The sequence below is a fragment of the Cetorhinus maximus genome, chromosome 15 (assembly GCF_964194155.1).
Source record: "Cetorhinus maximus chromosome 15, sCetMax3.hap1.1, whole genome shotgun sequence".
NCBI classification, from domain to species: domain Eukaryota; kingdom Metazoa; phylum Chordata; class Chondrichthyes; order Lamniformes; family Cetorhinidae; genus Cetorhinus; species Cetorhinus maximus.
In genome coordinates this window covers 83,159,029-83,184,365 of record NC_135893.1, presented here as the reverse complement: position 1 = coordinate 83,184,365, position 25,337 = coordinate 83,159,029, and the positions used below count along the sequence as shown (strand labels likewise).

Genomic DNA, 25,337 nt, shown 5'->3' with positions numbered 1-25,337 from the left:
GGGTAGGGTACCAATCAAGCAGGCTTCTTTGTCCTGGGTGTTGTCGAGCTTCTTGAGCGTTGTTGGAGTTGCACTCATCCAGACAAGTAAGGAGTATTCCACCACACTCCTGACTTGTGCCTTGTAGATGATGGACAGGCTTTGGGAAATCAGGTGGTGAGTTACTTGCCACAGAATTCCCAGTCTCTGACCTACTCTTGCAGACACAGTATTTATATGGCTGGGCCAGTTCAGTTTCTGATAATGGTAACCCCCAGGATGTTGATAGTGGGGCAATGAGTGATGGTAATGTCACTGAATGTCAAGGGAAGATGGTTGATTCTCTTTTGTTGGAGATGGTCATTGCCTGGCACTTGCATATAGTGTGTGTCAAATATGAAAGGTTGTGAAAAGTCTGGTTCAGTCTCTCAGTTGCCAGGGAGTGAGATGGAAATCATACCTAGGGGACAGAGTTTGTGGCAGGGACCTTCTGAAGATTTAACGGAAATAATTTTTTATTCGTGCAGTACTGATGTCAGACCAGCATCTGATAATTTAGTATCAGTGGTGAAATTGAGAGAGGTGGTGGTGAGGTAGAGCTGAGGGTCAGCAGCATACACGTGAAGACTAGCTATGTTTTCAGATCATATGGGGCAGCAAACACATGAGAAACAGGAAGGGACTAAGGAATAGAACCTTGGGGCACACCAGAGGTAATGATGGGGAGCAGCAAGAGAAGCCATTGCAGCTGATATTCTGACTATGATTAGACAGATAGGAATGGAACTAGATGAGTTCAGGCCTACCCAGCTGCACAATGGTGCAAAGGTGCTGGAGAAGGTTGGTGTGGTCAAGCATATCAAAGGTTGCAGACAGGTTAAGAACGAGAAGGGGTCATTTTACAGTGAGATGGGTGATCAGTTTGTTCTTGTGGGAGCCTATTTTCCTATTAAATGGGGGGAAGTGCAAGAGTTGCTAATTGCTACAAAACGTGGACACAATGAATATCAGGTATTACTGTTTCTTCATGCAAGGCCAATAAAAATGCAGCAATTTGAAATACAAGTGTTGTAACTGCGACCTGTCATGTACACTGGAATTTAATGCACAGACATAGAAAGAGCTTACATTTATAAAAGTACCTCATAGCATCCTCAGGATGTTCTTACTTTTGGAGTGTAATCATTCATGTGTGCAAATCTGATATCCAATTTCCTGATTATGTTGGTGAGGGAGGAATCCTGGCCAAGGCACCAGAAGAGCCCACTGCCCTTTTGTATTGCGCCACCAAATCTTCTACTTGTCACTGAACAAATAGGTGCAGCCTTAGTTTAATGTCACGTGCAAAAAAAAAAATTGTACCTCCAACAATGGAAAACTCCCTCAGTATGGCACTGAAGCATCAGCCTGGTTCATATGCTCAAGTTCTGGAACCCTGAACCTAACATTCAACTGGGAGAATGCTACCAACTCAGCCAACCTAACATATAGCCAAAGTATTGGGACATGGAAGAAAAGTTGTAAGAAAATGCCTTGATCATAGTGCATTTTTTTCATTTATGGGTAGCTTTCATGGTTACAACGATCGGTCAAATTTAAATTACTTCTGTACAGTGACTTCCTCAGTTCATGAAAAATAGCTGACTTCACAATGAGGAATGTGGGCTATATTGTTAATGGCAATTTATTGATTCTGGAACAGCTGGATCCAGAACCTTGGCTGTCCAATTATCTAATCTGATACCACAAAACCATAGAATACGACATGGCAGGAGGCAGCTATTTGGTCCATCATATATGTGCTGGCACATCTGTTAGATAGACCCAAAACTAATCCAACTGCCCAAGTTGCCCCCATAGTCTTGCATATTTCTTGGATTCAAATACTTAAATCCAACAACTCTCTCCACCTGAAGTCGTTCAGGCTTATAGAAGGCACGCATTTGCTCACAGATGAAACACTATAGAATTGTAGAATTTACAGCAAAATAAGCCATTCAGCCCATAGTACCTGTGCCAGTGCCAGCTTCTCAACAGCAGCTACACTAAGCCCACTTTCTTGCCCTTTCCCTGTATCCTTTTAAACTCTTTTAAAGCGCTGGATCAATTTCATTTCAAATGATGATAATAATCACTGACTGAAGAATTGAAGTGAAGCATCCTATGTCCTAATAACTCTTTAGAGAATAAAATAACTTGTCCCATTGCTCTTCTAAATGATAAATCTTTATTCTTTCTTGGGATGCGGCAGCATTTGTAGCCAATCTCCAATTATCCTTCAAGTGGGTGCTAGCCTGTTTCAGAGGGCAGTTAAGAGTCAACCACACTGCTGTGGGTCTGGAGTCACATGTAGGCCAGACCAGGCAAGGATGATTGATTTCCTTCCTTAGTGAACCAGATGGGTTTTTATAACCTGAGACTAGCTTTTATATTCCAGATTTTTATTAATTGAATTTAAATTCCACCAGCTGCCATGGTGGGATGTGAATCCATGTCTCCTGGGCATTATGTTGTGTCTCTGGATTACTGGTCTAGTGACATTACCACTACGCCAACCGTCTCCCCTAATTCTGCTCTGATCTCCCAATCAGTAGGAACAATCCCTCAGCATTTACCCAACGTTGTACTACGACCACCATTTTCATACTGACCTGTGATAAGGCCTAGTACTGTTGGCACCTGATCCAGTAGCAGTTTTCGAAGCTCCTCCTTCCGTGCCACACTGAGGTCCTCCCGTGGGCATGCTAACTCCTCAGAGGTAGTCTTCAACATGATCAGACCCAAAGGCGTGGTGGAAGGAGCCTGGATTAGCTAAATAGGAAAACATTTCACAGCTTGCAGAGAACCAGACAAAATAGGTGTTGTTATGGTAGAGTTAGAACATTCACAAGTGACTTGAAATAATTCACCTCAGCAGCACACACAACTTGCTCTTCCTCCCTTCTCTTTCCTCTTCCTCCAGGCACACGCCACTAGCTGCAGCTCTAATCAGTCAGGCAGGTAAAGCCTCCCAGGAGGGTACTGAGACTGACCAAGGGCTTCATCAACTGAAGACAAATGAGTCCCTTTTAAAACTCCCTATGACAGGCAGCTCTGAAACTAATGCTAACCATTAGACAGGAGACAGGAAAGCTGCAACCTGTGCCTGACCCCATGCAACTGGGTAACCTCATAACTTGAACGCACTGAATTTGCAAAGCCTAATGAAGTTCTGCAGCTGTTCAAGTTCCGAATCTAACCCTGACCGTACACTTTCTTGGCCAGACTCAAACAGCTAATGTAAATGAAGCAGTTTGATGCTTTCAATGAGACGTCCTATGCCCATTAAAAAGCTAGATAAATTTGACACTCCTGGTAACATCCTGAGCCTGCCACTTTGAGCTTGGACAGGTTCAGAGCTCTGCAGCTGCACATCACCCTATCTGCAGCCTCAAACAGTATGTGGCATACAAGCAGCCAATTAGCAATTCTACTTGTCACTTCAACTGACGTAGAAGGAAGTGGAAAAAGCTGAGTTAGTAGTACACAAGCCCAAAACAGTCTTATTTTTAATTTTGAAAGGCTACTTGAATGTTGGCCTTTACCTCAAGTGAATTGGGATTCAAAAGTAAGGAAGTGATGTTTCAGTTGTAGGTAACTCTGGTCAGAACCTATCTGGAGTGTACTGGGTTCAGTTTTGGACACCAATCCTCAGGAAAGACATATTGCATTTTGAGAAGATACAAGGCAAATTCAGCAGCATGTTACCAGGACTTAAAGGGTTAGATTATAAGGAAAGGTTGTATAAACCTAGCTTATATTCCCCTGATTTTAGAAAGTTGAAGAGTAGTTAACCAAGGTATTTACAATGATGAAAGGATTCATTTATTTATTCATTCATTCATTCATGACATGTGGGCGTTGGTGGCTAGGCCAGCATTTATTGCCCATCCCACTCTATCGGTGAAATAGTGAAATTATTTCCTATGGTGGGGGAAATCCAGAACAAGGGGGTACGACATAAAATTAGAGCTAGGCAATTTAGGAGTGAAATCAAGAAGCATTTCTTCACAAAGTGTTAGCATGATGGCAAGAAAGGAATCTGGATTTATTTTGGGAGACCAGTGTTATCCTTAGGGAAATTATATTATTGACAGATAAAACAATTTACAAAATTACTGCCATTAGATACTAGTAATTATAGGTGTATCCAGACCAATACAATTTAGGCTTCTCTTGCATACATTACCTGTAATGTGCTGGTGAAAAAATCATGGTAAAACATTGGCCAATCCTGCCTCCCGATATCCACAATTACTTTACACAACTTGTTGCGAATGAAATATGGCATTGTCTTGTGGTGCGCCAACAGAAGCTTGGGTAGGCAGCTTCGAATCTCCATTTTGTCTTGAGACGGGACTCCCAACCACATCTTATTAATCAGGTTCTGATGGGCAAAAGCAGTCAAATTTTTTTTTCCATAAAGTTAATGCAAACAATTAACCCTGAACAAAATATAGGTTCAAATTACAAATAAAAATTTTCCTGACCTGGCATCAAAAGGTGTTCATCAAAATCAGCAATTATAGAACTGCATTACTAGCTAGTTTGTATAGTTTACCTTTAACTCCTGCCTCATTTATGGCATCAGGACCCTATGTTCGCACTAGTTTAGTATCCGTTTTGTAAAACGTCTTGGTACATTTATGTTAAAAGAACATTAAAATTACAGATTGCTGTTGACTTGTAAGAAACCTCTTTAGTGGCCTCATCCTAGTCTGCTGGGGTGCACTGAATCAACACCTTAAATAACTCATCTGCAGCGCAATATTGCAAACTAAAATGAGTCAAACCATTTTATAGAAAAAGTGATGTAATGTGGTTTGGGCTAGAGACACCAACAGCTACTTTTTGCAACCTATACGCATCCTTGTACTAGGAGGAAACCACTACCATGTACCTGAGATTAAGGTTCTCCCTCCACACCGCCCTCAGCCTCACTTTATAATTCAGTCCTCAAATTTTATCCAGTGTTACTGGGCTTGGTTAAAAACCAGCTATAAACTATCACTGCACTGAACGTGACTAAGATTGGGATTCCAAGCCCAAGTTACACCATGACTCAATAACCCCATGTTTGAACATTCTGCTTTTGGAAATAACAGGAAGCAGCAGGGCCAGTATAAACTCCTGCAAGGTCTGTCACACAGCTTTCATTCAATATTCCTGACTCACCTCAAACACCGTCAAGCTGTACATCATGACATACTCATTACGAGTGTTGGATAAGAAGTAAATACAATGTTGCCATGCTCCAATCTGCTGTGCAAAGTTATTTAACAGCTCCTCTGTGGAACAAAGAATATTCACAATGAGGCAAGCTTCCAATAGAAACCAGCATAACGTAGGCACTGCCAAATCCCCATAAATTATATACACATCCCAATCACAATTACAGTATATATAGGGTTTAAGACCACAGTAACTATTAAAAGTTGATTCAAATAAGAACATCCATGGTACTTTAAATAAAAAAGGCAGAATCTTTTAGAAGTTCAGATGAAAACGATGCCTTATATCTTTGTAATTCTATGAAGAAATGTACATACGAACATAGGAATTAGGAGGAGTGGGCCCCTCGTCCCCTCAAGCCTGCTCCTCCAGTCAATAAGATCATGGATGATCAGATTGTAGCCTCAACTCCACATTCCCGCCTACCCCTGATAACCTTTCACCCCTTTGCTCATCAAGAATCTAGCTCCGCCTTAAAAATATTCAAAGACTCTGCCACCACCACCTTTTGAAAAAGGGCTCCAAAGACTCATGGCTCTCAGAAAACATTTCTCATCTCTGCCTCAGATGGGTGACCCCTTACTTTTAAACAGTGGCCCCTAGTTCTAGATTCTTCCACAAAAGGAAACTTTCCACATCCACCTTGGCAAGACCCCTTAGGACATTATATTTCAGTCAAGTCTCCTCTTAACTCTTCCAGACTCCAGTGGATATAAGCCTAGCCTGGCCAACCTTTCCTCAAAGAACAACCCGCCCATTCCAGGTATTAGTCTAGTAAACCTTCTCCAAACTGCTTTCAATGCTTTTATATCTTTCCTTAAATAAGGAGACCAATACCGTACACAGTACTCCAGATGTGGTCTCACCACTGTCCTGTATTACTGAAACAACCTCCCTACTTTTGTATTAAATTCCCCTTGCAATAAATGATAACATTCTATTAGCTTTCCTAATTACTTGCTGTACCTGCATGCTAACCTTTTGCGATTCATGCACTAGGACACCCAGGTCCCTCTGCGTTTCAGAGCTCTGCAATCTCACCATTTAGATATGCTTTTTCATTCTTCCTGCCAAAACGGACAATTTCACATTTTCCCACATTATATTCCATTTGCCAGATCTCTGCCCATTCACTTAACCTACCTATACCCATTTGTAGCTTCATGTCCTCTTCACAACTTACTTTCCTACCTAACTTTGTCTCATCAGCAAATTTAGCAACCATACCTTTACTCCCTTCATCCAAGTCACTTGTATAAGTTGTGAAGAAGTTGAGGCTCCAACACTGATTCCTATGGCACACCACTCATTACATCTTGCCAACGCGAAAATTACCCATTTATGCCTACTGTTTCCTGTTAACTAGCCAATCTTCCATCCATGCCAATATGTCACCCCCTACACCAGGAGTTATTGTTTTCCGCAATAAGCTTTGATGTATCACCTTATCAAGATCATTTGATAAGGTAAGGAAATCGAAGTACAGTACATCCACCAGTTCCCCTTCATCCACAGCACATGTTACTTCTTCAAAGAACTCCAATAAATTGGTTAAACATGGCTTCCCTTTCAAAAAACAATGCTGACTCTGCCTGATTGCCCCAATTTTCCTAAGTACCCTGTTATAACATCTTTAATAATAGCTTCTAACATTTTCCATATGACAGATGCTAGGCTAACTGGCCTGTAAGTTTCTTGTTTCCTGTCTCCCTCCCTTTCTGAATAAAGGAGCTACATTCGCTATAAATAGACATGGACAGTCTTAAGTAAAAAGAGAAACAGTAATGTGCAGTCACAGTAAATTATAAAAGGAATTTACACATGTGAGCACTGATGGAGATCAATGCATCCTCCACCCCAGAGATAATACAGGGGGTAATCATTATGGGCTGGCACCACACATTTGGTCTCCAATATGACAGGGATTGGGAGAAGGAGACAATTCCAATCTCAAAACAAATCTTCATATCTCTTTTCAAAATAGCCAGCTGGTAAACATCACAACAGAATCAAATAGGGCTACAATTCCCAGCACAGTAGAAGAGGTACAGCAACAGACAGGAGGGACATCAAGTCAGGTGGAAGGGGACAAAAATAGAATAATTCTCATATGCCTCCATATAGCAAAGAACGAATATCATGTCATCAGAGCTCCACAGCAACATAGCAATTCATCTAGAGAAATATGAGAAGCTGGAAGCAATAGCCAGCTCTAGTCACTTACCAATCTCCCTTTTTCGCTCATTTGTGGTGCAACTGTGGAAAAACTCAGTCATAAGACTCTCCAATGCACGCAGAGAGGCCTCTTCAGATGCCTGTGAAAACAGTGAGGCTGCATTAATTAACCAGAAATTAATGTGGGTTGAGATTGGTTTGGAGGACTCACCAATATACTGTACATCATTAAGTGTTCTCAAAAAGTTAGTGCACAATTCTAAGACTGCAAAGAGAATGGGGAGATAAAAATCTGAAAGGTGGGGTCACACTAAACTTGGGCTAAAGTCAGACGGAGACAAGGAGTTCAGGTTTTGGAATCATTGTCCTATCTAGAAGGGGGTGTTTGGAATTTACATGGAGGCAAATACAGCAGCAATGCTGTAGTTGTGATTTGTGTCATGATCTATATTAATGCAAGATTTCTGCCAGAATTTCAATCTACATTTGTTTACTGATCAATTAGCAGATCTGAAATCTAACAGCTAAAGGGAAATGTGGGATTCCCTTTCCACTGTGTGCACAGGGGTGACAACATAGGAAACAAGAGCAATGATTTCAGCTTGAATGGTCTATAGCAGCAAGATCCAGGGAAACTCCACTGACCATGCATGCAGATGATACCATTTCCTGAGCTTTAGGTTTGGCCCTCAGATTGGTCCCAACTCGCACCCCATTGTTTTCTATGCAGTACCTAACTTGGCTCTCAACAGGTCACGTTTAGCTTTCAAAAGTTAATACATTCAGTTATACTTTCCCAAAGATAAAATGCAAGGGATAGATTCGGAAAAAGAACTCCATGAAATTTGCTCTTCCCTTTAACTCCTGTTAGATGTCCCTGCAGTTTATGCATTCATTCATTTTTAAAATTCTTTTATGGTACATGGGCGTCACTGGCAAGGCCAACATTTGTTGCATTAACATTTTTAATATAACATTAGCTAATGGGAACTACACAGTGCAATGAATGGAAGATTGTAAATGAAGGATACATGTATCTTGGGGGGGACATATTGAAAGTAAATTTGTTCTAGAAACCATCTTGTTCTATCGCAATAAACACACAATTTGAAGGAATAATCCATGAAAACAGGGCAGGACATCCCAAAGCACTCCTAAATTAATCTTCCTTCTAGCAAAGCTATGACTGCAATATGAAAGGAGCCTCCTCAACTCAGTGAAGTGGGTTTGGGGGCTGGGGGGCATCAGGCAGGGAGGAGGAAGTGAAAAGTAACATGAAGGAATTCACATTAAAAAACTGTAGTAATTGAACTACATCAAGGGAGAGGAATTCATACAGGATTGTCTAAACAGTATTAACGATTACCAAATGCAGAGGCTCCTCTGGAATTATTACAAGTTTCAAAACATTTGCATTACGTCACAACAATGGAATGCACAAGAGCTTACCAGAAAAACAGCTTTAAATGAGATTAAAGGCTTTTTTGGGAGGTTTAATATTACATTTTCTTTCGCACAAACTAACATTACTAACAAACTCTACTTTTCCAAAGAGAAAATGCATGGGATATATTCGGAAAAAGAACTCCACGAAATTTGTTCTTCCTCTTTAACTCCTATTATCCCTGTAGTTTAGATATTAGTTTTTAAAAATTATTTTATGGTATATGGGTTCACTGCAAATAGGGGCAGTTTTCAGACCAGCCTGAATGGTGTGGACCTCCAGTTCAGCCCTCGAAAAAGCATTCACACGAATTCAGACTATTCCAAATCACTTGGCAGTAATGCAGCCCGAAACAAAATCAGCCTACTTTGGTACTGCTGCTACATAATCTACTTACCCCCACCCACCAATATAAACCAAGAGAGCCGAGGCCCCACAACACCAGATTTGACTAGCTTATAGAATCACTGACAAGCAATATTTCAATTAATAAAAACAAGCTTCTATGCAACATTTCTAGAGTTCCACTCACTTTGAAGATTTTGTGGTTTACCAGGACAATATGGAGGAAGACACAAGACAGGTTAGGAGTTGGAAAGCGCCATACAACAATTTTTTTTAAAAAAAGGAGACTTTTAAAAGAAGAGTTGGCAAGGTTAAGTGGTTTTGAATGTGTTCCAGAGAGCAGGCTAGGACATACCCCACTTTAAATCAGCGATCTTCAGCTGTTAAGGCCAAAAAAGATATTTGCAAACACAGATGAGGGTAATGAAGTAGATACACCATAGGATGGGAAACCAGCAAGGTCAAGTATAGGCAGGGGTGATGGGTGTGAAGGATTTTAAGAAAGGATTGGTGCTACATAGTTCTGGGCCAACTACCATTTGCGAAGGGAGGAGGGTAAGCCCACAAGGAGAGTATTCTCAGCTCACTGCTGCATGTTTACACACGTAAAGACTGACAAAAGCTTGGAAACTACATGGCTGTGAGCAGTATGTGAAAAGGAGCTATATTGTGCTGGTAAATGTAACGTTTGGACTCAGATCTGGATTATGTAGCCCCTGCTCTTGTCCAGAGCACTCATCTTTTGAAGTCACAGAATTTGAGGTGGTGCAGCAACCTTCAAAAAAGTGATCCCCTCCAGTGTCACCCGAGCCTTCTCCCACCCTTCAAATAACAAATGATAAGCAAATAAAAATACAGGGAGAAAGTAACTTGTCATCATACTGTAAAATCAAGTGTAACAAAATAATTAGTAATAGAAAAATGACAGACAAGGAAACAAAGTGGCAGAAGCGGCAGCAGCATTTGTACATGAAGAGTTTGCAACTATCATTTTCACAATCTCTGATTTTAGGACTTAATACAAACAGAAATGCCTCGAAAGATACCAAAAATGTCTCCAACAAATGCTGAACTTTTAGTTCCGTATCATCTGAGCTCCAGCAGTTGACTGACTACCCAACTTCCCTTCCTCATAACACTAATAGCTGATACTGTAAATGGTTGTATCTCCTTCACTTTCAATTTTGCTGTCACCACCCTCTCCTCAAAGAAATTCACCATTTAACCCCATCCTTGCAAACCACCCACTAATAAGTTCAATTTCCTCTCCAAACTCTCTTGAATGGTTTGCTGCCTTTACAATCCCTGACACATTCACAACCCACAGAAAACAGGTGGTTAAAATATCAAAGCAGAAAGCATGTTTCACCCCACTTCTTCCCCATGTACTCCTCTTGTCAAGGTGTTTACTCTTGTTGGGCATTTTAGGATGCCCCAAGGGCATTAAAGCCTTTTGGAGTGCATTTAATGCTCTTCTGTAAGAAAATACATTAGCCATTTTGCACATTGCAAGGTCCTACTAACAGCACTTGAATGAATGACCAGACAATGGTTTTGGTGTTTGAATTAGGAATGTGGGACAGAACACAGGGGAACCCACTGTTCCAAATAGTATGACATTTTATATCAACCTGAACAGTTAAATGGGGCTTTGGGTTAACATCCACTCCAAAAGGCAGCAGCTCTGACAACGTTGCTGAGATGTCAACTCAGATTATGCAACCAAGATTGAACGCTTCACGATTTTGCGTGTCATCCTTGCGCAGGGGCCATGCTAATCTTCTCTGTATCGTTCCAATTTTAGTATATGTGCTGCCGAAGCGAGCACGCAACCAAGATTGAAACTCTTTCGAGTTATCAACAGTCACAGATTGCAACTCTTTCGAGTACAATCACAGTTCTTGGTTTTCCGGGAGTGGGACATGAACCCACAACCCTCTGATTCAAAGGCGAGGGTGCTATGAACTGAGCCACAGCTGACACCTCCTAAGCAACCAAGATTGAGTGGGACTTGAAACCACAAGCTTCTAACGAAGGTGAGAGCCAGGCTAATACATGACTGATTAGACCAGTGGGATAATCCAGTCGTGAAAGGTGGTAGCCAATTAAACAAATAACTGGAGGAGGGAGCTTCACAAACATCCCCAATCTCAATGTTAGGAAAGGCCAGCACGTCAGTGCAAAAGACAAGGCTGAAGCATTTGTAGCCACCTTCAGCCTGGAGAACTAAGTGGATGATCCATCTCAGTTGCTTCCTTAGGTCCCAGCATCACAGAGGCCAGTCTTAAGCCAATTTAATTCATAGGAACATAAGAGTAGGCCATTTGGCCCTTCGAGCCTGCTGTGCCATTTGATTAGATCATGGTTGATCTTGTCGCAGTCTCAACTCCACTTTCCTTTCTGTGCCCATACCATCAACTCCTTCGTCTATCAAAAATCTAACTAACTCAGCCTTGAATAAATTCAATGACCCAGCCTCCACTGCTTTCTGGGGTAGAGAATTCCACAGGCCAGAATTTTCTGGTCCTATCATGGCAGGACCTGCCACAGGAGATTCGGCAGCCCAGCCATGTGACTGAATGTGGCATCAAGAAGCCCGAGCAAAAGCAGTCTTATGTTAAGAGGCCTATAAACTACTTCAAGTGACCCCTTACCTTTCCTATTTCTTATCTCTACCCAAAATGATTCTACACCTTGCTCTTTTGAGATAAGGTCACCTTTCATGAATATACTAAAGACATCCTTAATTAACAGAGCTAGCTTCCTGTCTTTTCAAAATGTCAAATACCCTTCCATAGTCAGGTTTCAGCCTTGATCACCTTGCAACCACGTCTTTGTAATGGCTATCAGGTAATTTTTAAAGAATTCATTCACAGGATGTGGGCTTCGCTGGCTCGGCAGCATTTGTTGCCCATCGCTAGTTGCCCTTAAGGTGGTGCTGAGCTGCCTTCTTGAACCGCTGCAGTCCATGTGGTGTAGGTACACCCACAGTACTGTTAGGAAGGGAGTTCCAGGATTTTGATTCAGACACAGTGAAGAAACAACAATATATTTCCAAGTCAGGATGGTGAGTGACTTGGAGGGGAACTTCCAGGTGGTGGTGTTCCCATCTATCAGCTGCCCTTGTCCTTCTAGGTGGTAGTGGACGTGGGTTTGGAAGGTGCTGTTTAAGGAGCCTTGCTGAATTCCTACACTGTATCTTGTAGATGGTACACACTGCTGCTACTGGGTGTTGGTGGTGGAGGGAGTGAATGTTTGTGGATGTGGTGCCAATCAAGCGGGCTGCTTTGTCCTGGATGGTGTCAAGCTTGAGTGTTGTGGGAGCTGCATTCATCCAGGCAAGTGGGGAGTAATCCATCACACTCCTGACTTGTGCTTGTAGATGGTGGACAGGCTTTGGGTAGTCAGGAGGTGAGTTACTCGTCGCACGATTTCTAGTTTCTGACCTGCTTTTGTAGCCACAGTATTTATATGGCTAGTCCAGTTCAGTTTCTGGTCAATGGCAACCTCCAGGATGTTGATAGTGGATGATTCGGTGATGGTAATACCATTACACATCAAGGGGCGATGGTTGAATTCTCTCTTGTTGGAGATAGTCATTGCCTGACACTTGTGTGGTGCGAATGTCACTTGCCACTTTTCAGCCCAAGCCTGGATTTTGTCCAGGTCTTGCTGCATTTAGACATGTACTTCTTCAGTATCTGAGGTGTCACAAATGGTGCTGAACATTGCACAATCAGCGAACATCCCCACTTCTGGCCTTATGATGGAAAGAAGGAATATACATTTATTTCTGCATTATCATCCATTTTGTTGCACACATTCAGATACAGAGCCTTTAACTGTCTTCTCACCACTTTTCAAATCTCACTGGGTCCGTGCTCTCAGTTGCTCCCCTTTTCACTCCACTTAATATTAAGAAACCGGGTAGGCACATTGGATACAACAAAAGCAATAGTCCATGACAGCATTCCAGGTGTAGTACTGAACAAGACTCGAGCTCCAGAACTAGCCCTCAGCCAAACTATTCCAGTATAGCGACAGCACTGGCATCTACCTGACAATATGGAAAATTGCCCAGGTATGTCCTGTCCACAAAAAGCAGAACAAATCCAATCTGATCAATTACTTTCTCAGTTAACTCTCAAAGTGATGAAAGATGTCGTCAACAGTGCTATCAAGCGGCACTTACTCAGGCCCTATTAATCAATATGCTTGGCTTGGGTTCCGCCAGGGCCACTGCTTCAAACTTCATCACAGCCTTGGTCCAAACATGGCCAAAAAAAGCACTGAATTCCAGAGGCAAGGTGAGAATGGTTACACGTGACATCAAAGCAACATTTGACTGTGGCATCAAAAAGTGCTAGCAAAATTGAAGTCAATGGAAATCGGGGGGGAAATTCTACACTAATTTGAGTCATATCTAGCAGAAAGGAAAATGGTTGAGGTCGTTGGAGACCACTCAATCATCGTAGTCCAGGACATCACTGCAGGAGCTCCTCAGGGTAATGCTGTAAGCCCAACCATCTTAGTTGCTTCATCACTGACCTTCCTTTCATCACAAGGAAGTGAGAATGCTCAGTGATGATTGCAGTGTTCAATTCTATTCACAACTTCAAGAATACTAAAGCAGTCTGTGCCTGCAAGCAGCAAGGCCTGGACAACATTCAGACTTGTGCTAAGTAGCATTTGCACCACACAACTGCCTCAACAAGTGAGAATCTAATCATCTCACCTTGACATTCAATGGCATTACCTTTGTTGAACACATCAACTTCTTGGGGGGGGTTACCACTGATCAGAAACTGAACTGGACCAGCTATATAAATACTATGGCCACAAGAGCACATCAGAGGCTGGGAATTCTGCAGCAACTACCTCACCTCCTGACTCCCCAAAGCCTGTCCACCATCTACAAGGCACAAGTCAGGAGTGTGATGGAAGAGTCTCCACTTTCCTGGATAAGTGCAGCTGTACCAACTCCAGAAGCTCAATGCCATCCCAGGCAAAGCAGCCGAGTTGATCAGCACCACATCCACTACTTTAAATATTCACTCCCTCCACCATCACCATCACTTGGTTGCAGTGTGTACCAGCTGCAAGACGCACTGCAGAAACTTGCCAAGGCTCCTTCAACAGCACCTTCCGAATCCACAACCTCTACCACTTGGAAGAACAAGGGCAGCAGACACATGGGAACACCACCACCTGCAATTTCCCCATCAAGTTGCACATCATCCTAACTTGGAACTATATCATTGTTCCTTCACTATCATCAGGTCAAAATCATAGAACTTCCTAACAGCATGATTCAAGGTAGCTCACTACCACCTCCTCAAAGGCTTTTAGGGATAGGTAATAAATGTTTGCCTTGCCAGAATGCACAGATCCAAAGAATAAATAAAAACAAAAGCTCTTCACTTATGCCTGATGTACTGTCATCTCATCATCTCGAATATTAAAGGGTGTCTTCATGAATCTGAAGTGTCCCAAGCAATCCTGAAATCTCTAAATCCATTAAGTCTGATATGTAATTTTATTTGAGGTCATCAAATGCTATCTTCCTGCCCTTCAGCAGCTGCTTACAGTATATACTTTAAAAGCTTTCATTTTAGGGCAAACTACTGTTCCATAAGCAAGTACAAAATGCTGCAGAGGAACAGGCAAATCTCCAGACAAGTATTGAAGGTGCTGCAAAACTGCTCCCAGCATTTTTCTGGTTGCAAGTTGTTGGTGTAATACTGTAGAAGATAACTCATTTGCCCCCTGGATATAAGGAAATTTCACATGCCAGGACAAATTATAGTTATGTAAAAACATGTTCAAACAGTGACAGAAATGCTTGCATGCCAACATGGGATAACAGATTTCAGTAATTCACTTGCCCTCCCTTCCTCCCAAACCCATTTAAAACACATTAACTGCAACTTCAAAATGACAATGGTTTAGTGATGGACTACTTATTTAAATTTCACAACCAGTGACCACATGTCAGCCACAGGGAAATGATCTGGCTCAGTCACGTATCCAGGATTAAGGATGAAATGCCAACCAGAACAGTATCCTCCTCTGTGAAGCTAGCATGCAAAATAAGCTTAACTCTGCAGCTTTAAAAATTGCAATTCTCATACGGTCAGAGTTATTCTGCTTCATTGCAGCATTAACAGAATTGACAAAACTTAACTATAAGCATTTCTTTGTTCAAATACAGTCAAGATATACGTCAGGGCCAGTAACTTCTGCTTTTGCAAGTTGATAACCAAGTCTCAAAAGTACTGCACTGCTAAACCAGAGTTGTTTTGAAACAAAAATAAAAATACCTGGAAAAACTCAACAGGTCTGACAGCATCTGCGGAGAGGAACACAGTTAACATTTCGAGTCCGTATGACTCTTCAGCTTTTTTGCTTTTATCTTAGAGCTGTTTTGAATTTGGGTTTAGAGAGAACTTGTGTTGCAGCATCACTGGATCTGGAACTTATGAAGCTTGCTTTCTGCTTTCTGTCTTTCTGCTGTGTTTTACCAGTAAAACCAATATACTGGGGGCATTAAGCTTGTTCGACAATAAACAACCAAGGCCAACAAAAAAGGCAGCTAGCTCAATCACATTCTTCATCATAAGAGTGGATAAATATGCTATCTACGCAGGAATATTGAGAGGTGCCAACCAATATCAATGGGCTATGAGTTGGAAATGAGGGTTCTTGCTCACCACTACCCATTATCTCTTGTTGGAAAAGCATTACTCGTAGTTCCTGCAAGGACAAAATGAAACTCCATAGTGGTCAGAGTCATTAGGCACAGGAGGGGACCATTAATCCCAGTGTCCATGCCGGCTGGCTCTCTGTAGAGCAATCCAGTTAATCCTATTCCCCTGCTCTATCCCTGCAAGTTAATTTCCTCAAGTGCCTATTTAATTTCCTTTAGAAATCGCCGATAGCCTCTTACTCCCACCACCCTCATGGGCAAAGTTCCTGGTCATTACCACTCACTGTATAAAAGTTGTTCCTCACATCACCCCCTGCATCTCTTGCCCAAACCTTAAATCTGCATCCACTATCCTTGTACTATTAGCTAATGGAATAACTTTTTGTGGTCTACCTTATTTAAGCCTGTAATAATCTTCTACAACTCTATTAAATCTCCCCTCAATCTCCTTTTTCCAACCTAACCTGGTAGCTCAACGTCCCCATCCGTGGAGCCATTTTGCTAAATCTCCTCTGCACCCTCAAGGACCCTCACATCCTTCCTAAAGTGTGGTGACTAGAGCTGGATGCAATACTCTAGATATGGCCTAACCAGAGCTTACAAAGGCAAGCAGGGTTACATAACTTCTCTGCTCCTGTATTCAATACCTCTTTTTATGAAGCCCCAGATCACATATGCTTTGCTGACTACACCCTCAATATATTGTGCCACCTTCCAAGATCTATTCACATGAACCCCCAGGTTCTTCTGTCTTTGCACACTTTAGAATTGTGCCATTAAGTTTAAATTGTCGCTCCTTACACCCTGCTGCCAAAGTGCATTACCTTACACTTCTCTGCATTAAATTTCATCTGCCATTTGTCTGCCCATTCTGCTAGCCTATGTCTTATTGCAGTCAATCTGTATATCAAAAAAACAGTGCAACTTGCACTGAACTTTGGGGACCACCACTGTCTACCATCCTCCAATCTGAAACAACCATTTACCACAACTTGCTTTTTTCAATCCTTAAGCGAATATTTTATAAAAGTTGGCACTAGCTCTTGTATTCCATAAACCTCAATTTTCTTAAGCAGCATTTTATGTGATACTTTGCCAAACACCTTCTTAAAATCCATAGATGATATCCACCACAATTTCTTCAATCTTTCCTGTTACTTCATAAAATTCAAGCATGCTCTGCCTTTTACAAATCCATGCTAGCTATCCTTAATTAACTCAAACCTCTCCAAGTGCCTGGTGACTTTTTTCCCCCCCCTCAATTATTATTTCTAAAACCTTACCTACCCTCTGGTGTTAAACTGACTAGCCTGTAATTACTAGAAACATCTTACAATTTTTCTTAACTAAGGATGTCACATTTGCCACTCTCCAATCTTCTGGCACCTCCCCCGGCATCCAGGGAAGACTGAAAGATTAGGCAAACCTTTCCACCATTTCTACTCTCACTTCCTTTAGCAACACAAGTCATTCGGACTAGGCAACTTATCCACTCTAAGCATAGCCATCCTTTCCAGTACATCCTGCCTGTCTATTTTCACCCCTTCCAGAACCTCTAACCATCTCTGCTTCTACTGTTATTTTGTCAACACAGATACAAGGTACTCATTAAGCATTCTAGCCTTGCCCTATGCCTCTAACCATAAACTATCCTTTTAGTCCCTAATAGAGACCACCTTACTACCCACATGCTGTTTACATGCCAGTGTAAGATTCTTTGATTCCCTTTTTCTGGCATTCTATTCCCATTTTCTTTTTGCCAGTCTTATTTTCCTCTTCACTTCCCCTCTCAATTTATTGTATTTGCTCTGGTACTCGTTTGAAGGATTCACCTGACATGCATCATACACCTTTTTTATTTCATCATATTCTCTATCTTCTTCATATCTAAGGAGCCCTAGCTTTGGTTAGGAACATAGGAGTAGGCTGTTCAACCCATCGAGCCTACTCCGCCATTCAATACGATCATGGCTGATCATCTACTTCAATGCCTTTCTCCCCACACCCATTTATGTCATTGGTATTTAGAAACCTGCAAATCTGCTTTAAACATACTCAATGACTGAGCTTCCATAACCCTCTGGATAGAGAATTCCAAAGATTCACAACCCTCCAAGTACAAAAATTTCTCATCTAAGTCCCAAGTGGCTTCCCCCTTATTTTGACCTACCTTTGCTTAGAATTTGGTTAGAAAGGTAGGTTCACCTACCTTTTGCCTTGTTGGAACATACTAAGCCTGTGCCTGCAACATCTCTTTAAAGATCACCCATTGTTTCATTAGCTTTTTTCTGTCAGCCTTTGGTTCCATTTTACCCTGGTTAGATTCCTTCTCATCCCATTGAAATTAGACCTCCTCCAATTTAGAAGTGACTTTAGATTTTTCTTTGCTCTTCTCCGTTATTAATCTAAACCTTATCTGATCACTCTTAACCAAGTGTTCCCCTACAGACACGTGGTGCACTTGGACCACTTCATTCCCATCACTAGGTCCAGCAATGCCTCCTTCCTACATAAAACAGAAACTGCTAGAAAAACTCAACAGGTCTAGCAGCATCTATGGAGAGAAAAACAGAGTTAACATTTTGAGTCCAATATGACTCTTCTTCGCAAATGGCCTTCTTCCTAGATGGACTGAGAACAGACCGATCAAGGTTGTCCTGAAGGCATTTCCTCCCCCTCATTACCCTTTACTCCGACATCATCTCTACCATTATTTGGATAATTAATGTCCCCAATATCACCACTCTATAATTCCTATATATCTGATTTCCCTGCGGATTTGCTTCTGTCTCATAACACTACTTGGAGGCCTCTAGAATATCCTCAGTTGTGAGATCATCCCTTTTTTGCTTCTTAAATTCTAACCAAAAGGATTCTCCTCTTGCCCCTTCAAGGATATCCTCTCTTTCCAATAATACAATATCTTTCTTAATCAGTACTATCACCCCAGCTCATGGTGTTGATCCTAGTGTTCCCGCAAATAAATAATCTTTGTGACACATCATCCTGGTTCATATAAAAATGGCCATTTGGGTGAGGTATCAGTGACTGCAGGCACTCAATCCAATACCAGCAAATGTTAACATCAAGGGAAAAAGAAAACACGACGGCAGAGGGTTAAGAAATGGTATTAGAATCCCCTCAAAAGGATTATTTGAATATTCAACAAAACAAGACAAATCTCAAAGTAAGGCATCAAAAAAATAGAGGATATCCTGAACGCTGCTACAAAGTTGGCACAGTACAATAAAGCCTTGGAACAGACATAGGGTATCTGAATATTATAATGCAACAACTTGACAGTGATCCAAACAGCTATCCCCCTCCTCATCCCAGTGCTTAGAAAGTCAATTTTTACCTTTCCTCAGGCACTGGTTCCCATTTTCAAAATTGCAATCGCCACTTTTTCTTACCAAATGTACTATTAAACGTTGATCCCTTTTGAACTTTTAGTCTGACAATGCTTAAATACTTGTCCCTAGAATTAGATAGAATGGGAATTGTTAACTAGCACCGTCAAAAAGCCATTAATGAAATGTGATAATCCCTCAGCATAGCACCTTCTCTGCATGGACAATACACCAGCACTTCAGCTCCTACAATTGCTAGTCAACTCAAAAACTCAGTTTAAAAAGAGTCCACACGAATTATTCACCTAAAACAAGTTGTGTTTTCATCAAGCTCTTGTGAAAAATAGGATGAAGTTGCATCGTTTTACAAGTTAGATTCAGTTTTTCGGCTGAAAGATCCTATTTGAGAAACCATTCTTTATATCTAAACTAGTCCATCTGAGAAATTACAGATTGGTTGAATCAAGTTTTAGAAAGTGTGTTGCTGGCCAGAACAGTATCGTAACAGCAATAGGGAAACCTAGAGTGCACACAGGGTCAGCCATTTCCTTGATTAAACCCTCAATTCTAACAGTACTGCGCTATACAAAATAAAGGACCAACCAAAAGGATAAAACTCCATCTCCCCTTGCTGGGTTATGCACTTCATAGAATAGTATAGCACAGAAGGAGGTCATTCAACCCATCTAGTTGCATCAGCTCTCAGAGCTATCCAGTTAGATTCATTCTCTTGATTTTTCCCATGTCCGCTCAATTTTTTCTCCTTCAGATATTTATCCATTTGCCTTATGAAAGCTACTATTGATTTCGTATCCACTACTCTATCAGGCAGTGCATTCCGAAACCTAACCACCAGTTGCAAGAGTGTTTTCCCTCACGTCACCTCTGGTTCTTTTGCCAATCACCTTAAATCTGTGCCCTCTCGTTATTGACATTTCAGCCAAAGGAAACATTTTTTTCTTTATTTACCCTTTATTTAAACCCTTTATGATGTTAAACACCTCTGCCAAATCTCATATCCTCCTAAAACTCTTCTGTACCCTATTGAAAGCCTTCACGTCCTTCTTAAAAAGTATAGTATCCAGAATTGGACACCATACTCCAACTGGGCTAAACAAGTGTTTCAATACAGGTTTAGCACAATATCTGGTCTTTTGTACTCTATGCCTTTATTTGTAAACCCCAGGATCTCATATGCTTTATTAACTATTTTGTTAACCAGTCCTGCCATCCTTCAGAGATTTGTGCACAAATAACCCCAGATCTCATTGTTAAGCACCTCAGGTTTCTACATGCTGGATGTTGAAGATTACTTATCTGACACTGTACCACATAGCCATGACCTCGCACACTATACTGAACTACAGTCTGACTCAACCTCGAGGCTCCAATGGTCTGTGCATTGTCATCCTCTGCTTGATTAACATGCAGCTCCTTTGCTGTAGGACACACAATTAATCATTCTTTTAAAGCTTTCCATTGCTCTTAAATGTGCAAAACTGAGCAACAAGAGATTAAGGGAAATATATTTTCTTGCAGCGGATTATTTAGTGGCGTTACTGAGCACAATAGTGCAAACAGACAAAATTCAGCTATTATGTTCAGACAAGAGTTACGCTTATCTGATTCCTGTCAGATTCAAGTATAATGCAACTTGATGCCATTTGATTTTTTTAAATAAAATTTTGATTTCTTGATGCATATCTGCATGTCAAATGATGATGTGAGAGGGGCACAGCATGGTCACAGAGAATGAGAGAAAACTGGAAATTGGGAGAGATCAGCTACCAAGCATCACAGATACAGCAGAGAATTGCAAGGGAAGCAGCTGGAGAACTGCCTGAAACACAAAGACCAGTAAAGAATGGGGCCCAAAGGAAGATTGGGTAGGAGCAGAATTAAGCTTTCATGGGGAGGGGAAGAAGAGGGAGACGGATCAGCAACAAAAGGAGCACAAGTAGGGAAAGAGTAGCTGAGGGAAGCAGTGACAAAATAGGAGCTGGGCTCAAACTTCCTTTTAAAGTCCTGCGTCAAAACCAAAGCTGTGCATCAGTTTCCTACATTCCAAGAAAAGTTTTGCAAACAGTATTAGAACTTTTTTTTTAAAATCAAAAAAGTAAATTTGATGCCTACCTTGCCACAGCTAGCCACTCCTTTTCACAAACCCCTCCACCTTTCTGTATCACACCACCTACAAAAATGTCTCTAAACCCATCATGTGATTTGGAGTTTTTTGGCACGCCAAAGGATATATATATAAAACGCTAATTGCTACAAACACACCAAATTAAACCAGTCCCATTTAATGCCATGAGTTACCAGCTTGTTATAGACTTGATTTCCCAGATAGGTTTCTCATAAGAAACAAAGAACTTTATTTACAGGGCTTCAGCAGCAGTTACATGCTTCCACCAAGATCCACAAATAGACAAACTCCACCTCTAATGTTCCCCACGCTTAGGGCTGATTCGTTCACACTGTCACGTGATACTACACAGTACAATAAGACTTAAAACTATAGTCACTACATTCCTTAATGCTACAGTTACTACACAGCTTCAATCAACATCTATGACCATCAAGTTTGGGTACATCTTCATACACGCTAACAGCCACAATATATCCAAACCCCTGATGAAAAGGGCCTCCTCATCAACTTCCTTCAACTGCAAGGCAGTTTTGTTTGTCCTGACCTTACTGGATGCAAAAATTAAAAGCAGATTTAAAAACACATCAATGACATAATCCTCTTGCTATCTCGTGGTCCTGCACATCCCACCCCCACAAGCTGATTTTGCAATAAGACCATAACTCAGTTTGCCCAACCTTAGGGAACCTAGAAACAAGTGGCAAAGAAATCCCTGCCTCTTAGGTTTCTGATAACTATCCTCTAACAGTAGTTTCCTGAGCAGCTTTGTGGAACGATCATCAGTCTCTGCAAGCCAATTGCTGCACCATGTGATTAAACAGCACTTTTCCCCAGAGGCTCACTCTGGCTCTGACTGGGCATGGACCCAAAACTCAAAACTGCCTCGTATTTGCTAACAGAAATACACAAAATTAAAGCAGGGAAATAGGCTGCTGGGCCCAACCATATGTGTTGATGTTTATTGTCCTCACGAGCTGTATCCTAATCTCACTTATCCACTCTGTTCCCATATTCCCTCATTCTCCTTTCCTTCAACAGCTCGCAGCCTCACTACGATGGAGTGAGAACTGGAAAATAATCTCACCCTGATGTCCTAAATTGGCACTCTTTAGAAGCAGATTACTGGTGAAAGAGAACTTTGCTTTACCGAGCTCCAGATCAAATTGACTCATGTTCTTCAATTAGTCAAAGCAAAAATATCTGCTGTCTCTCCATGCAATTCTTCAGTCTTTAAACACCATTTTTAATTTACATTTTGAATTCTATTAGCTCTGTGCCACACCTGTTTACAAGCTAATTCCACCAACTTCATGCTTTAAACAAAGCTCATGCTTTTATTATTTTATCAACTCACAAGTGGAACATTTATTTAAAAAGGCAAAAAGCCAGATGAAGTTGGGAGTGCTGCCTATAGTTAGAAGGGATCATGTTTGCAATGCAATTTAAGTGTGTGTCAAAAGGCACAATTTTTGCAACTTGAAAATGAATTCTCCAAATCTCAGTAATCTGCAATGTTTTAATCTTTCCCACAGCAGGACAGCATGCAGCCCTACAGACTCCACTTAATGTTTAACACCAAGTTATTGAAACAATGCCACTCTCCTACTCACACCCCCTACCCACAAAGATGGACAATGTTCACTTGCACATGACACTCAATTACCTATCATAATCACAGCACACAATACTTCAAGAAAAGGCATAATCCAGTTTCAGTTGGGTTCCTACTTTCCCCCACACAGCTGAAGCCCTTCATCCACACAGGCAATTTTCTGTTGGTCTTTTATACAGTCCACTCAAAAGAAAACATGGCACAGTACAGTGCAGAACAAAATCTGTCAACCTTTCCAGGTTAAACCTGCAGCTCAGTGCAACTTCCCCCTCCCAACCCCACACTGTCAGCAGCACAATTCCAGCAGCGTGCACCCAGGAAGTGGGGTAAGGAGTTAAGAAGTATGCACTAAAGGTACTAAAAGCAACCAGTGAGCGTATGTACGGCTAACAAATGTGTACCACTGAATTCAAAGGTGTAGGTGTGTACAACTAACTCGACTATTTTTTTAAAGCATCACCAGAGCTACAAGTTCCAAATCTCCCGCTGCATACAAACAAAGCAAGTGGCAAGAGCTGGCTGTGCAGAGGATTGAATATACAGTCCAGGTACCCAGGTGGTTTGAATGAGTAACTTAGCTGTATAAAACAACTTTGATCCTTAGTCTGCATGTGTTGTCTACCCAATGTCGAGATAAAGGATAACTCATGACGGCTGGAGGGGAACTTGGAAAGGGAGGCGTAAATCCAGTTGTTGTGGGCCACACTGGAACAAAATGACACATAGGGCCTCCTCTCTGTTCCTACCTGTGAAGGAGTATTAGGAATTAGACTCTAAATAAAAAAAAGCAAGGCCAGGAGGATAATAATCTCTGGATTACTGCCTGTACAGTGTGCAAATTGGCATAGGCACAGACAGATCAGGAGAATTAACACGTGGGTTAAAGGGCTGGTCTGGGAAAAGAGGGGTTCTTTTTCATAGGACACTGGCAGCAGTTCTGGGACAGGAAGGAGTTGTATCGATGGGATAGACTCCACTTGAACTGGAATGGCACCCTTGTCTTAGCAGAAAAGGTAAATAGGGTGGTGGCAAAGGCTGTAAACTAGTAAGGGGGAGGGAGAGATCTACAAGAAATATAAACAGCCTAAATGTAAACAAAACAGGACAGGGGAGCATAGGAAAGAATAAAGGGAGGACATATGATGGCATGGGAATAAGTTATAAAACAGGAATCTGAAAAGATGGTGAAACATAAAGCAAGAGGAAATCAGATTTCCAGTGTTCATAACAAAACAGGGGAGCTGGAGGCAACCATGTGTTAGGAGGAACCAGACATAGTACGGATTCATGAGACATGGTTACAGAAAGATCAGGTCTGGAGAATAAACATTGCAGGACATAACATATTTAGAAAAGAGTGAGTGAAAAAGCAGAGGTGGAGTAGTTGCAATTAGGGTGGCATAGTAGCAATAGAAAAAAAAGGACGTATCTTTCAACAAGACAAAAACTGATCCATATCCATATGAATTCTAAGAAAAGAAAGGATTAATAACACTAACAATAACTACGGACCACTTAATAGTGGAAGAAGGTGGAGGAAAAGTTATGAAACAAAATTAGGGAATTGAGTGATAAAAATAATCATGGGGATTTCCTGATATTAATTGGACAGAAGAGGCAGTTAAGGGGGATAAGGGAATGGAGTTCTTACAATGTGTACAGGACTCCTTTCTAACCCGCTATTCAAACAAGTGTAGACTCGCTACTGGATCTAGTAACGGGGAATAAACCAGAGCAGATAAGAAGTAAAAGTAGGGAAACATTTAGGCAATGGTCACCACAATGTAATACGCTTTAAGATGATAGTAAAAAAGACAAAAGTATGAAGACGACCAGGTGAATAGATTGGAAAAAAGCAGATTTTGAGGGTCTAAGAAGGGAATCTGGGAAAATGAAATAGGCAACAATATTGGTAAACAACAATGGGAAGCATTTAAAAGCGTTCAGAGTACAGGAAAAATATACTCCTCTAAAATATAAAAGGATGTATTAAATAAGCTAAACAAACTCAGAGGATGAAGTCACTGGTCAGGATGGATCACATCCAAGTAATTAAAAAGATAAAAGCAAAATACTGCAGATGCTGGAAATCTAGAACAAAAACAAAAATACCTGGAAAAACTCAGCAGGCCTGACAGCGTCTGTGGAGAGGGATACAGTTGACATTTCAAGTCCGTATGATCCTTCATCAGAACTAAGACATATAGAAATGAGATGAAATATAAGCTAGTAGAAGGGGTTGGGACAGGAGAGCTCGATAGCGGGCCAGTGATAAGTGGAGGCCAAGAAGAGACTGTCAAAGATGT

General features: G+C 41.3%; 1 protein-coding gene and 1 non-coding gene across 2 annotated transcripts in view; both read right to left on the bottom strand.

Moving 5' to 3' along the window:
• The window catches only part of xpo6 (exportin 6), a 122,173-nt gene that overhangs the window by 68,521 nt on the left and 28,315 nt on the right, over nucleotides 1–25,337 (bottom strand). The window contains exons 2-5 of the mRNA XM_078558752.1: nucleotides 7,475–7,565; nucleotides 5,194–5,306; nucleotides 4,208–4,405; nucleotides 2,631–2,790 (exon numbers count right to left, since the gene is read on the bottom strand). Of these exons, the coding sequence (XP_078414878.1) occupies nucleotides 2,631–2,790; nucleotides 4,208–4,405; nucleotides 5,194–5,306; nucleotides 7,475–7,565 (562 nt within the window). The remainder of the gene's footprint in view (nucleotides 1–2,630; nucleotides 2,791–4,207; nucleotides 4,406–5,193; nucleotides 5,307–7,474; nucleotides 7,566–25,337) is intronic.
• Nucleotides 10,936–11,042, bottom strand: LOC144691282 (U6 spliceosomal RNA). Its single transcript, XR_013579085.1, has one exon. It is a non-coding gene; the product is annotated as a U6 spliceosomal RNA (small nuclear RNA).